The 13,147-nt window shown below is 38.9% G+C and overlaps 1 protein-coding gene across 1 annotated transcript in view; it reads right to left on the reverse strand.

The window, feature by feature from the left end:
• The window catches only part of LOC145296169 (exostosin-like 3), a 150,691-nt gene that overhangs the window by 501 nt on the left and 137,043 nt on the right, over positions 1 to 13,147 (reverse strand). The window contains exon 7 of the mRNA XM_080142377.1: positions 6,628 to 6,760. Coding sequence (XP_079998503.1) covers positions 6,628 to 6,760 — 133 coding nt within the window. The remainder of the gene's footprint in view (positions 1 to 6,627; positions 6,761 to 13,147) is intronic.

A 13,147-nucleotide genomic window follows, 5' to 3' on the forward strand; every position in this document is an offset into this window, starting at 1 on the left:
AAATAAGAGAATGTGTTTGACGTTACCTTTTTTTACATGAAGGTCACCACTTATCAAGGCCTAGAAGACGCTCGGGGTAAGGGTTATTTTGTGTACAGTAATCAATGGGATAGTGTTGCAGTATTCATTAGTATTGGAGATTTGATAAAGTGTCGTTACTTAAGGGGGCGGTTCATCAGGAATTTGTTTATGTTGAACTTGAAGACATCCATATTGAAGTCAGGAGGTAAACAGGCAAGCGATAGAGAGTTACACAGGCGTGCAGTTCTAAGAAAGAAGCTTTGTTCATGGAATCCACGTTTTGATTTAGACACAGATAAAGAGTGGGGGAAACTTTTGACGGTAGTTTCAGCTAGACGGGTGTTAATCGTGAAAGATTGGCGAGGGGGGAACCAGAGATTGGAACTCAGAGGAGCACCTGCCATGGTAATAACGATAAAACAAAGATAGGCTCGCAACGTCTCTTCTGTGGGAGAGAGGTTGCAGGGAAGAGAAAAGGGCATCCCCATTAAGCCACGAAGTCTATTTTGTACTCTGTCAAGGCAGGATAGAGTATTTTTAGCAGCTCCTGCCCAGATGTGGCAGCATTACTCCATCCTTGGACGCACTTGCCTTTTATATAGATAGAGAATTGCATCAGGAGTGAGATATCTTCTGGAGCGGTAGAAGGATCCCACCATCTTTCCAGCGACCTTGGCAAAAGACTTGATGTACGTATTCCATTTCAGATCAGGAGTAAAGGTAAAGCTCAGAAACTTGTCAAAGCATGGGGCCTCTCCTAGACGAGAGCCATCCATTTCAATTGATGCTAGATGGGAATCAGAGCGTTTATGATGTAAAGATAGAAGCTTGATTTTAGATGCATTAAAGGTAACCAGCCACCTCTTCCGCCCCCCCACTGTACCACGCGCTCGAGATCAGAGGAGAGAGAATCAGAGAGAACTTTGTCATTTACAGGCTTTGATGTGTTGCCGTAGATTATCATGTCATCAGCATAGATGTCAACGAATGATTTAAGTATGTGTTTTGGGAGATCATTGATGTAGATCAGGAAAAGAGTTGGGCCCAGGATGGACCCTTGAGGGACTCCAACATTAATACTGCGGGCCTCTGATTTTTGTCCATCAACCACTACTCTTATGAGCCTATCAGAGAGAAATGATTTAATGATTGAGAAAACATTTCCAGTTATACCGTAGCTGGAAATCTTGTAAAGTAGGCCTTTATGCCATACCTTGTCGAAGGCCTTTGATATGTCAAGAGTAATTGCCCTAGAAAGGAAGCCTTTGTCAATAGATTCGCTAATCCTATGAGATATAACCGTTAGCACATCTGCGGTAGATCTTGCAGAACGGAAACCATATTACGTGTCACTAAGAAGGCTGATGTGGTTGACTACTTCTCTATTTTATATGGATTCCAGCAACTTACTCATGACACACAGGGATTTATTGGTCTGTACTGAGAGGGAGATGACTTATCACCTGAATTCTTAAATACAGGGCATACTGATGAGGTTTTCCAGGGTGTTGGAAAGCACTTCTCATTAAGGCAACACTTGAACAGTTTTGTAAGCATGGGAGCAAGTTCTGGTTGAAGCTTTTTTAACGCTATAACTGGGATGCCGTCAGGTCCAGTTGCTTTACTGGAATCAACGTTCTTGATTAGCTTGGTGACCTCAAGCACAGATATTTGTATGTTACCTAGCGTGTTGTGTGTTATAGGAGGAAATACGGGGAGTTGATGGCCTTCGTCTCATAGGGTAGAATTTGCTGCAAAGTCCTTGGCAAATAGTTTGGCTTTGTCTGATGCTGACGAGATGACCTCTGGTCCATTGATAATGGTTGAGATAGAACGCACACTTCTGTTCAGGATGCTATTTGTTATTTGCCAAAACTGGTGGGAACTGATCAGCTACTTTGGATTTAACGAACTGTGCTCTCTTGCATTTTTTATTACTCTTTTACAGTGGTTGCTGGCGTCCCTGAAAGCAGCTTTAGTCTCAGTGCATCTATTACGTTGGTAGCTATGGAAAAAGTAATTTCTGTGCGCGATGGCAGCAGCACATCCTGGAGAGAGCCATGGCTGGCTGTTAGGTTTTTGTTGGAAGTTTTTAGATGGTATGAATCGGTCTATGCTTAGAATTAACCATTCGGTCAGGTCTGATACTAGAGAGGACACATCCTTTTTAAGCAGGGAATGTAGAGGTAGATCAGATATGAATGTACGGTAGCTGTCCCAGTCAGCCATAGAGTATCGGTATACAGTACGGTGGAGGGATACGTCTCGGGACTTATTACATTTCATTTTTATCTTAACTGATACAACAGAGTGATCGGAGGACCCCAGAGGAGATAGAACGGAACATGAACATAGCTCAGGGGAAATTGAGAGAAAAAGCTCTAGAAGGCTTGCATACTGACCGGTAGTATCGGGCACACGGGTGGGCTCGCAAACAATCTGAATGAGGTCATAAGAAATGGCAAAATCATGACAGAACCTCCCCTCATCACCTGTCTTATTTGATTGGGTCAGCCATTCCACTTTATGGGCATTGAAGTCACCACAGATGTGAATTTTAGCCGATGGATGTGCAGACAGGATGTGCTCTATTTTCTCACATATATTCTTTAAGATAGTAACTGTTGTGGGGCCGATAGAGGGCAAATATAAATGCAGTGGTAAATGCAAGTGCAACCTGGAAGCACATATAAGGTACATTAAGGTCTTCTCTGGAGATATCCCTGCCACGCGGGAATCCATCTTTGCACATGGCGATCTTGGAGGTCAGATTTATATGTTAAGTTGGAGTATCCATTAATTATGAACTCATCTAGGGAAGTGGTCGGCCCTATTCCAGTTTCGCTTAGAATAAATGTGTCCGGTTTCGTCTCCTGTAATTGGGTTTCAACCTCTGGAAGGTTGTAACGTAGACCTCTGATGTTGGAGTAGGAGACATAGTTGTAGGGGTCTACGTTGGAGGATGGGGTTCTAGGTTTATTCGATTTTTTGTTCTGGAGATATTTTATGTTGAGGTTTTGGGATTTGTGGAACAGGTCGGCATACTTGCTTAGAGCAGGATAGAGAGGGAAAGTAAGAGAGAAAAGGAGAGGAATCTTTTTGTAACACATGATAAGGTAAAGCCGTAACAATTACTCACTAGTATGGCATCGAGAGGCCCCACCAGAGACTACTGCATGGTCAAGAATCCATTCACCAAATGGCAATACAGCAGCCCCAGTACTTTGCACCTGCTGATAGGACAGCCTCATTAGTGGTTAATCCAAGGTTCGGGTCCCTGACTATCAGGCGGATAACGTTAGCCCAGACGAAACGTTTACCTCAGCACCCTTACTAGTGACATGGCCACAAGGATAGACATAGAGACAGGAAAATTTCCGACATCTCAGACTACTGTTCATGAAGTACTACCGACCTGGAAAGCAGCTTTTTTTTTCACACTTTGCCAGAAAAACTCACTCATTTGAATGAGGACTGAGGGACAAAAAAGAAGAAGCAAGAGTTACTTGAGCTGCCGATAACACACCCACTGCATTATCTACTCTCCATTAAAAAGATGGAATAGGTACGAGGGACTTATTAATATCTACTTAATATAAGTCCGGTGCTTAATTATCAATTTAGGACGCTGTTTGAAGATAAGCTCCCTTCCTATATTAATGTTGAGATGTTTTTGGCATTATCATTTAATTTGGAAGGTTTTCGTTTTCATGGGTGACTTTTTTTTCGTTTTAGATGTAAATAAATGAATATTTTTGATATTTCGATAAAATGATTTGTTTGTTTAATACGAGGAAATAAAATAATTCGTGTGATGTGATGGGAAAAATAAAAGGATTGTTTAAGTGACGCAAGAAAATTAAATAACTAGTTGGACCCAACTAGAAAATAAAGTAATTGGTCGGATATGTGAAAATACAAAAATTGCATTCATGTTTCTAGAATATAAAAGAATTTAAACAATTAGCCAGATATTATACTATCATTCACACACTACCATGCTTGAATATATGGTTAAGTGGCAGTTTTAGTCCTTTAGAACTGCTTTAAAGCTTCACCACTTACTCGTTTTTCGACCAAACTTCAAACAATTATTACAGCTTATAGTTCACTTTCTCAGCTATTTGTGAAAAAAACATTTTCAGTTTTCCTTCATTAAAACAAAAATGATTAATTTACTAGTGTTCAAATTCGCAAAAATATGCAAAGAGGTGAGCGACGCTTTTATGCCTGGTTTCCATAGCAACCACGTCGCTTAGGGACGACTGTTGCTATTAATTCACTGCTGTCGCGAAAAGAGAAGTAACAAGTGAAACAAAGAGAATGAAAGCAAGGGGGGGGAGATAATTGAGGAGATTTTATTGAAAGCAGACGAGTGCTGTATATTGTTGTTACATATGTTTTTATAGGGGCAAAAAATAAGACTGAAATTTAACAAAGAACAAGTTAATTTATTGGAAGCATGGAAAAATACTGGATTACAATAGAAAAATGCGAGCATTAAAAGTAATATGGTTAAGTTTAAACATTGAAAAGTAAAGGACTAGTTGTTACAACTGGAAAGAAAAGGACAAGATATTCTAGTAAAAAAACTATAATAAATTTATAACTTAAAATATTGCAGCATTAAGAATTTTTTAGAATTCGATTCATAACATTATATAACCAATTCTTAATGCTGCGATATTTTAAGTTATAAATTTATTATATTTGTTACTAGAATATATTTTCTTTTCTTTTTCCAGCTTAAATAACTAGTCCTTTACTTTTCCATGTTTAAGCTTAACCATATTACTTTTCATGCTCGCATTTTTCTATTGTAATGATAAAATATATTTTAGCTATTTTTTTAGAAAATAAAAGAATGGAGTAGAACTTTAATGTCATGTACATAAACGAAGTTGCTTCTATCCAATATGTTGCTATAGTAACCTGAAAATATATGATTGGATCATTCTACCGCTCCAAAAAAGTATTCGAGTTTTGTTGCAGTATATATGTATAATAATTAGATATGTCGTAAGATGATATACTGCTGTTGCATCTGGAGAGGTGTCCTTTCGTACACTTTTTTTTTCTCCTGACACAGTACAAAATTGACTTTGAATTAAGTGAGGATGATCGCTTCTGTTTTTATGGTCTCTTTCTCACGGAAAAGACGCTTCTAGTCCTTATCTATTTTATCGCTATTTCTATTGAAGATGCTCGACTGAGCTTCAATTTCTGGGTCCTCCCTGTAAGTCACTTACAGCAAGAACTCGAACATCTACCATCACCGCAACGAACTTTCTTTTTTTCTTCCGTGTGCCTACCATCAAGCGAAATTTTCATGAACGGGCTTTCTTTTCAAGAACTTCCCATCTACGAAACACGTTACCATGGGATTGCTTCCCGGGAGTTACAGTATGGTCATTTTCGATTCCAATACTTAACATAAATTGTTCCCATAAGTTATCATTCCAGTCATCATTTTTAAACCTCTCATTTGTCTTCAAGTGACAATCTATACATTTCATATAACCCTTATCTTCGAGCGACTTTTAGCCATGATAAGTGGTGATTTGTTAGTAGATAAATATAAAATACAATATGTTACTAGTACTGTCAGTTAACACATCGATCTGTGATGACTATAGATATTTCTTCATAATGTTGTAAAATTGATTATTGTATTTCTGTTTGCCCATTTTATACTCTGCTATATATTGAGTATATACAAGGGGCAAGGGAACCATATATTTGTGCTAATTCGTTTGAACATGCAATAATGATGTATCAAATTTCTTCACTTGTCTTTTGATTCTTAGTACAACTTAGTTGAATCAACGCGAAGCTAATCCTAAACTACAGATTCAAGTCTAAAATCTGAAAGACAAACTGAAGCACGAAAAGCTATTAGCAGTCAAAATTGTCAATGATGGCGGGTCTAAATTGCACAAAAATTGAGTTCTAAATATCATTAATATGATCTCATGCCACTTTTTATATTCATTTGATTTCACTTTTCCCGTGTCCAGGGGTCAGGCATGTTTTGAGATTTCGCTACTGAACTCTTTAAGCTCACAGTGCAGCAGATCAACCGTATTCAAATTACACCTGGTATGTTTTTCTCTAATCACTTGCTTCCAAGTTTTCTTTGGCTTACCAAACATCGTACAATTCAAGAAATCCACGATTCTGCAATTATTCTGGACTTATTTTTACGCTGATGTCATCTTAAAAAGAGTTTGTAACTTTATATCCATCAATACAGAGTTTCTTCGCTATTTGCATGTTTCTATTTATCTTCCATATGAACTGACTGAAATGACGTAAAGCTCATCCCAAACTGCAGATTCAAATTAAAAAGTTTGAACAACAAATTTATACACGGAAGGCTAGTCACAGTTAAAGATGTCAATGATGATGGGTTAAATTGTGCAAATAAACTGTCTCAAATATCATTATGGAGATTGAAGCGTTATGTTAGTAGCTTTAGTTAAAATGATCGAGTTACAACTGTAGAGGACTAGGATACGTTCAAACACAACCTATACAAATATCTTGCAGGTTGATTGAGACGTTTCAATGTAATGTAAACATTTAAGAAGTCTAATACTATGTTACTTGCCTTAATTGGGGATTTTTTTGTGATATGAGCAACCAACATGTTCATTGCAAGATCTTCACAGTTCATCTTTTTATGTACGAATTCCCGTATGGCTGACTTCATTACATATGAATAGATATAAAAATAGTGCTGCAAAGAGAGAAAAAAATGTTTTGTTATATTGTCTTACTAATATTTACAAGTATTTATCCATATGTATACAACGTTTAGTGTTACAGATGATCAACATCTATAGCTAATGGAGATTTGGTATCTGCCGAAACTATACTATTACAATATGCTTTTATGCGCAGTTTACCATACTATTTCTTGCTGCAGGTTCAATTATAGTATATATTCTGTTGAGATGCGACCATCTTCTTAGGCATTACTGCCTCCATTTTCGCAGAGACAGTAGTGTAATATATGTTCTGTAGATATATAATCCTTTCAGGATTTATTTCCTTTTTGAGGGTGTTATGTAATATTTGTTTTGTTGTCTCTATATCGTCCGTCCAGGCATTAGCTTTTGATTTTAGGGTATTAGTGCAGTATATGTTCATTTTTCATGATACTATCCTCACAGGCATTACTTCCTCTTTTATAGGGGGATTTAGGTTGTACCGTTCTGTTGCCATGGCAGCATCCTCTCAGGATTAATTTCTATTATTTTTGGAAGGAAAGAAATTGTAGTATCTGTTCCTATTATCATGATACTATCCTCCCAGGCATTACTTAACTTTTGTTTGGGGTAGTGTAGCATTTTTTCTATTGCCATGAAGCCGTCTTCCAAAGCATTACCCACTATTTTGGAGATAGTGTGGTTGTAACGGTAATTGTATATATGTACATAAAAAACAAAACAAAAAAAAACAAAAACAGATGAACTTAATTGGACGATGATGATGATGATGATATAAAATGATGGTCGGCATATAAAATGATGATGCTGATGATCATGTAAAAGGAAGCGAAAGGATCACCCGATTCGGAAAGGAAAATCAGGCGATCCAAATGGACCAATAAGATGGGAGGAAAAATAAAAAAATAAAAATATTGGCTGGAACATTTTTCTTTACCCTGTTTTTATGTCTTCGTTTTTATACATTGTAAACATAACAAAAATAAATAAAAGGGGAAAGCTGTATATATGTACATACAATGATGTGTTTGTTCTTTCTTCCCTTCTTCCACGAGATCTGGTCACGTTCGCCCACCTACAAATTCACCCTGAGCCTATAAGTATCGTTCCAAGTCAGAGATTGAATATACATACCCCATTCAAATAATCTTGCCTGACGGAGGAGGGACCAACGGAATGATACTTAGCGCGACCTTCCATTAACTCTCTCCTAATTACATAGAGAACACCAAGTATGAATCTAGGGTGGAGGTCGTCACATGAGAACCTCGTCCGGGAATTTTTAAAATTCTCTTTAAGAAAAAAAAAAAAAAAAAAAAAAAAAAAGAAAGGAAAATCGACCACACGTATATAAAAAAAAGCATAGTCAATCATTGAAAGAATCCTTTTTTTCTCTCGGAAAAGAATTCTTATATGGACACCAGAATCTGGGAGCTCTGAAAAAGTAAACTACACAGTTTTTCTTTTCAGGACGTAGACAACGAGACCAGCAAAAGTAAAATCACATTGGGGGCTCGAAAGCCAAATAAATATACATATATATATATACACACAAAAATTTGATTTCTAACTTGCAAACGAACAGACATGGATGTAGTGGAAGATATTTTGGAGGAGCCGTCGCTGGAAAAGTTGGAGATGATGAAAAAGAGCACACTACTAGAAATCAGTGATAAGCTGGAATTAGAAACCCAGAAAGCAATGAGAAAGGAAAAAATAATCAGAATAATATCCGAACACATGGTAGACGAACAAACCAGAAGTACTAGACAAGCTACCTGGTGAAACAGCCAATCTAACTGCGGAGTAGATAGAATTGGAAAAATACAAACTACAAACGAGGCTGGAGCTTGAAAAAGCCAAGCTAGAGCAGGAGATACGACTGAGGGAACTCGGACTGTCAGAGACGATGCGGGAACCAGACCGTAGTGTTTTCGACTTAACCAAACAAGTAAGAATGGTACCAAAGTTTGTGGAGGCGAATGTGGATGAATATTTTCCACATTTTGAAAATACAGCGACCAACTTAAATTGGCCAAAAGATAAATGGGCTTTACTTTTACAGACAAGTGCTCGTTGGAAAAGCACAAAAAGCTTTTACCACACTCTCAGCAGAGGAAAGCACAGACTACGATACTGTCAAAAAAAAAAAAAACATATTACAAAGCTTCGAACTTGTGCCCGAAGCATACAGGCAGAAATTCAGAGCACAAAGGAAAAATGAAAATCAGTCATTCAAAGAATTCGTCAAAGAAAAGGAGAGACTGATGAATAAATGGTACAGTGCCAGGAGAGTGGAAGATGACGCTGAGAAAATAAAGCAACTAATACTAATCGAGGAAATACTCAATTGGTTACCAGAAGAAATGGGGATTTACCTAAGTGAAAGGAAAATTAATACCGGAAGCGAACTGGCAGTTCTGGCTGATGAGTATGTAATAACCCGTAAAAGAGGCAAAAGTAAAGTTATTACGACAGATCGGATAAACTGTAAAGAAGGACGGCATGATAAACAGTCGGACAATGCCAACGAAGAAGTTTAACCAAACTACATGTTATAAATGTGGGAAACCTGGGCACATAGCCATAAATTGCAGGTTAGGGCGGGGACCCGAAATAAAAAGGATGGAAGACCACAGGGGGTAATATCCTCAGCTCAGGAGGACGAGACCTACCAACCCTTCACAAGAAAGGGGAAAATTGTGGATGGAGACGGAAATGCCCCCCCCCGTGACTATTTTAAGGGACACAGGTGCTGCGCAATCCCTAATTTTAGAGGAAAAGGTACCAGGCGGTCAGACGAAAGACTTCGTGGCAATCCGAGGCATAGGAGGAAGAACCATGCGAGTACCCCTGAAAGAAGTGGAACTTATAGCGGGGAAAGTCAGGAAGAAGATAAAAGTCGGGGTGGTGAAGACACTCCCTATGAAGAAAATAGACACTCTACTGGGAAACGAAGCCAAAATCGAATTAGCCCAGATAGATGAGAAAGATTATGAGGAAAACACAGACCAGAGAGCACACACATATAACCTGCGAAGTAAAAGGAAAAATACAGGCGAAGAAAAGATTCCCCTATTAAACAAACCTCGTGAGGAGCTGGAGAGAGCTCAAAGCAGCGATGACAGCTTAAGGAAGCTATATGAACAAGTGGATAAACCACCGGATGAGAAGCACGCCCAACAATACTACATCGAAGAGGGAATATTGAAAAGGAGCTATCATGCTGGGAAGCGGAAAGGGGAAAGAGAGGAATATTATCACCAGATAGTCATGCCAAGGGGGTATTGTGAAGAAATGCTAAAATTGGCTCATGGAGTTCCACTGGCAGGACACTTAGGCATAAGCAAGACGTATGAGAAGCTGTTGAGACACTTCTACTGGCCAGGCATAAGAGCTAGCACAAAGAGTTTCTGTAACTCATGCAAGACATGCCAGCGGGCGGGAAAGTCTAAACCAGGCATACCCCCAGCACCGCTTAAACCAATAACAATCTCAGGAAAACCTTTTGAGAGGGTGATAGTTGACTGCGTAGGCCCTCTACCAAAGACGAAGGCAGGACACCAGTGTCTACTGACTGTAATTTGCGCCAGCTCTAGATTCCCCGAAACTATACCGTTGCGGACAATATCCACGAAGAAAATAATAGAAGCATTGCTAAACTATTCTTCAAAAATGGGAATCCCTGAAACTATCAAAACTGACAGGGGAACGAATTTCACGTCAAACCTGTTCAAAAGAGTAACTGGACAGCTAGGAATAAAGTATGTCACGTCAAGCCCATATCATCCCCAGTCGCAGGGCGCTTTAGAACGGTTCCATGCAACCCTAAAAAGCATGTTGAGAGCCCACTGCACGGAGAGGCAAGATGATTGGGATGAAGAATTACTCTTTGTACTCTTTGCTGCTAGAGATTCGGTTCAAGAATCACTAGGATACAGCCCATTCGAGATGGTTTATGGACGAGAAATGCGAAATCCACTCAAGATGGCGAAGGAACAATGGGATAACCCAGAAAAATCACGCCAGCTGGTATCGAGTTATGTAGAGGACTTGTGAAAAAACTTAGAGGACGCTAGGAAGATAGCAGAAACCTACTTGAGCAAGTCTCAGGAAAAGATGCAACGCATCTATAATAAAAGGTCTAAGTCCAGACAATTCAGCGTAGGTGAGGAGGTAATGATTCTCCTACCGACAAGAAAGTCCCCATTAGACGCCAGGTTCCAGGGCCCTTATATAATAGCAGAAAAGGTCGATGACTTGAACTACAAAGTAAATACCCCTAACCGGCGGGATAAGGTACAATTATGCCATATAAACCGAATAAAAAAATATGTAGAACGGACTAACCGTGGGGCAAGTGAAAACGGTCGCAAATGAAGACACACTGATGGATGGCAGTGTATTGATCAAGGACACTCCAATAAAACTATGTAACTCCAAAATACTGGAGAATTTAGAAGAAAAACTATGCCACTTATCAAAAAAAAAAAAAAAAAAAGAACAAGGTGACATAGCCGAGATTATAGAGCAATTTCCAGGAGTATTTTCTGATGTTCCTAGGAGAACGAATGCTACCTATCATGATGTCGAATTGACCAGGAATCAACCCATTAAACAGCATCCATATCGAGTGAACCCCAGGAAGAGGGAGGTAATACGCAGGGAAATCGAATACATGTTGGAAAATGGGATAATTGAACCTAGTCAAAGTGCATGGGAATCACCTTTGCGTATTGGTGGACAAACCAGATGGATCCGTTCGATTTTGTACGGATTATAGAAAACTAAATGATATCACCAAAGAAGATTCCTATCCAATCCTACGAATGGAAGATTGCATCGATCAGATCGGGAAAGCAAAATTTATTACCAAGTGTGACCTCCTGAAGGGATACTGGTCAGTGTCTTTGACAGACCAAGCGAAGCTTGCATCTGCATTTGTGGTGCCAGACGGAACATACCACTACAATGTCATGCCGTTTGGAATGAGAAATTCCCAAGCTACCTTTATGCGCCTAATGAATAGATGCTTAGCGGGAATTCAAAATGTCATCGTCATCTATAATGAAACATGGGAAGCACACCTGAAGAGTATAGAGGAAGTTTTCAAACGGTTGAATGATGCCAACTTAACAATTAACCTGGAGAAGAGTGAATTCGGAAGAGCAGAGGTTCAGTACTTGGGCCATGTCGTAGGATATGGACACGTTAGCCCAAGGGAGATCAAAGTTTAAAGTATAAAGGAATATCCGAGACCAGGAAGTGTAAAAGGAGTTCGAAGGTTCCTGGGAATGGCGGGATACTATCGAAAATTCTGCCAAAATTTCTCTGGGATCGCAACCCCCTTGACAAACCTCTTACAAAAGGGAACAAAATTTCGGTGGACACCAGAATGTCAAGAATCGTTCGACGCCATAAAAACATATTGGGTAACGAACCCGTACTGTTGGCACCAGATTTTGAGAAACCGTTTAGCCTCCACAAAGATGCTAGTGAAACTGGAATCGGAGCAGTGCTATTCCAAAATGACCACAATGGACAATTGAGACCTGCCAGTTACTTCTCCAAGAAGTTAAACAAGCACCAGAGGGCATATTTAACAATAGCAAAGGAAACATTGGCGCTTGTGCTGGCAGTAACCAATTTTGAGATTTATATAACCGCAGGAAAAACTCCTACCCAGGTATACGTCAATCACAACCCGATAGTTTTTCTAAACAGAATGAGGAACAAAAACAGACGATTACAAAACTGGTACCTCATCCTACAAGAATATAATTTAGAAATAAATTACGTGAGAGGGAAGGAAAACTGTGTAGCGGACACCCTATCCAGATGCCAAGAAATCGACTAAGAAGAATCGGAAACTTCCAGGCAGGTCAAATGAAAACCAAACACCCAGATATGTGAAAGCGTGTATATACAATCCAGAGGCTGGATTTAAAAGAAAAATGAAACATTTTTCTTTTCCGAAATGTGTGAGGGTGTAACGGTAATTGTATATATGTACATAAAAAACAAAACAAAACAAAAACAAAACAGATGAACTTAATTGGACGATGATGATGATGATGATATAAAATGATGGTCGGCATATAAAATGATGATGCTGATGATCACGTAAAAGGAAGCGAAAGGATCACCCGATTCGGAAAGGAAAATCAGGCGATCCAAATGGACCAATAAGATGGGAGGAAAAATAAAAATATTGGCGCCGAAATTGAGGAGCCAAAAATCGGAAAACTTTGGAGGGTTGCGGAGACGTTTCCAAAGATGACGGACGTCAATATATATATATATATATATTGGAAAAAAAAAAATATAACTATAGGATACAGCGCGACTCCGTTGATGGAATATCAGCGATAAAAGAAGAAGACAAAAAAAAAAAA

The sequence above is a fragment of the Euprymna scolopes genome, chromosome 16, assembly GCF_053919585.1.
Source record: "Euprymna scolopes isolate OS-2025 chromosome 16, ASM5391958v1, whole genome shotgun sequence".
NCBI classification, from domain to species: Eukaryota; Metazoa; Mollusca; class Cephalopoda; order Sepiida; family Sepiolidae; genus Euprymna; species Euprymna scolopes.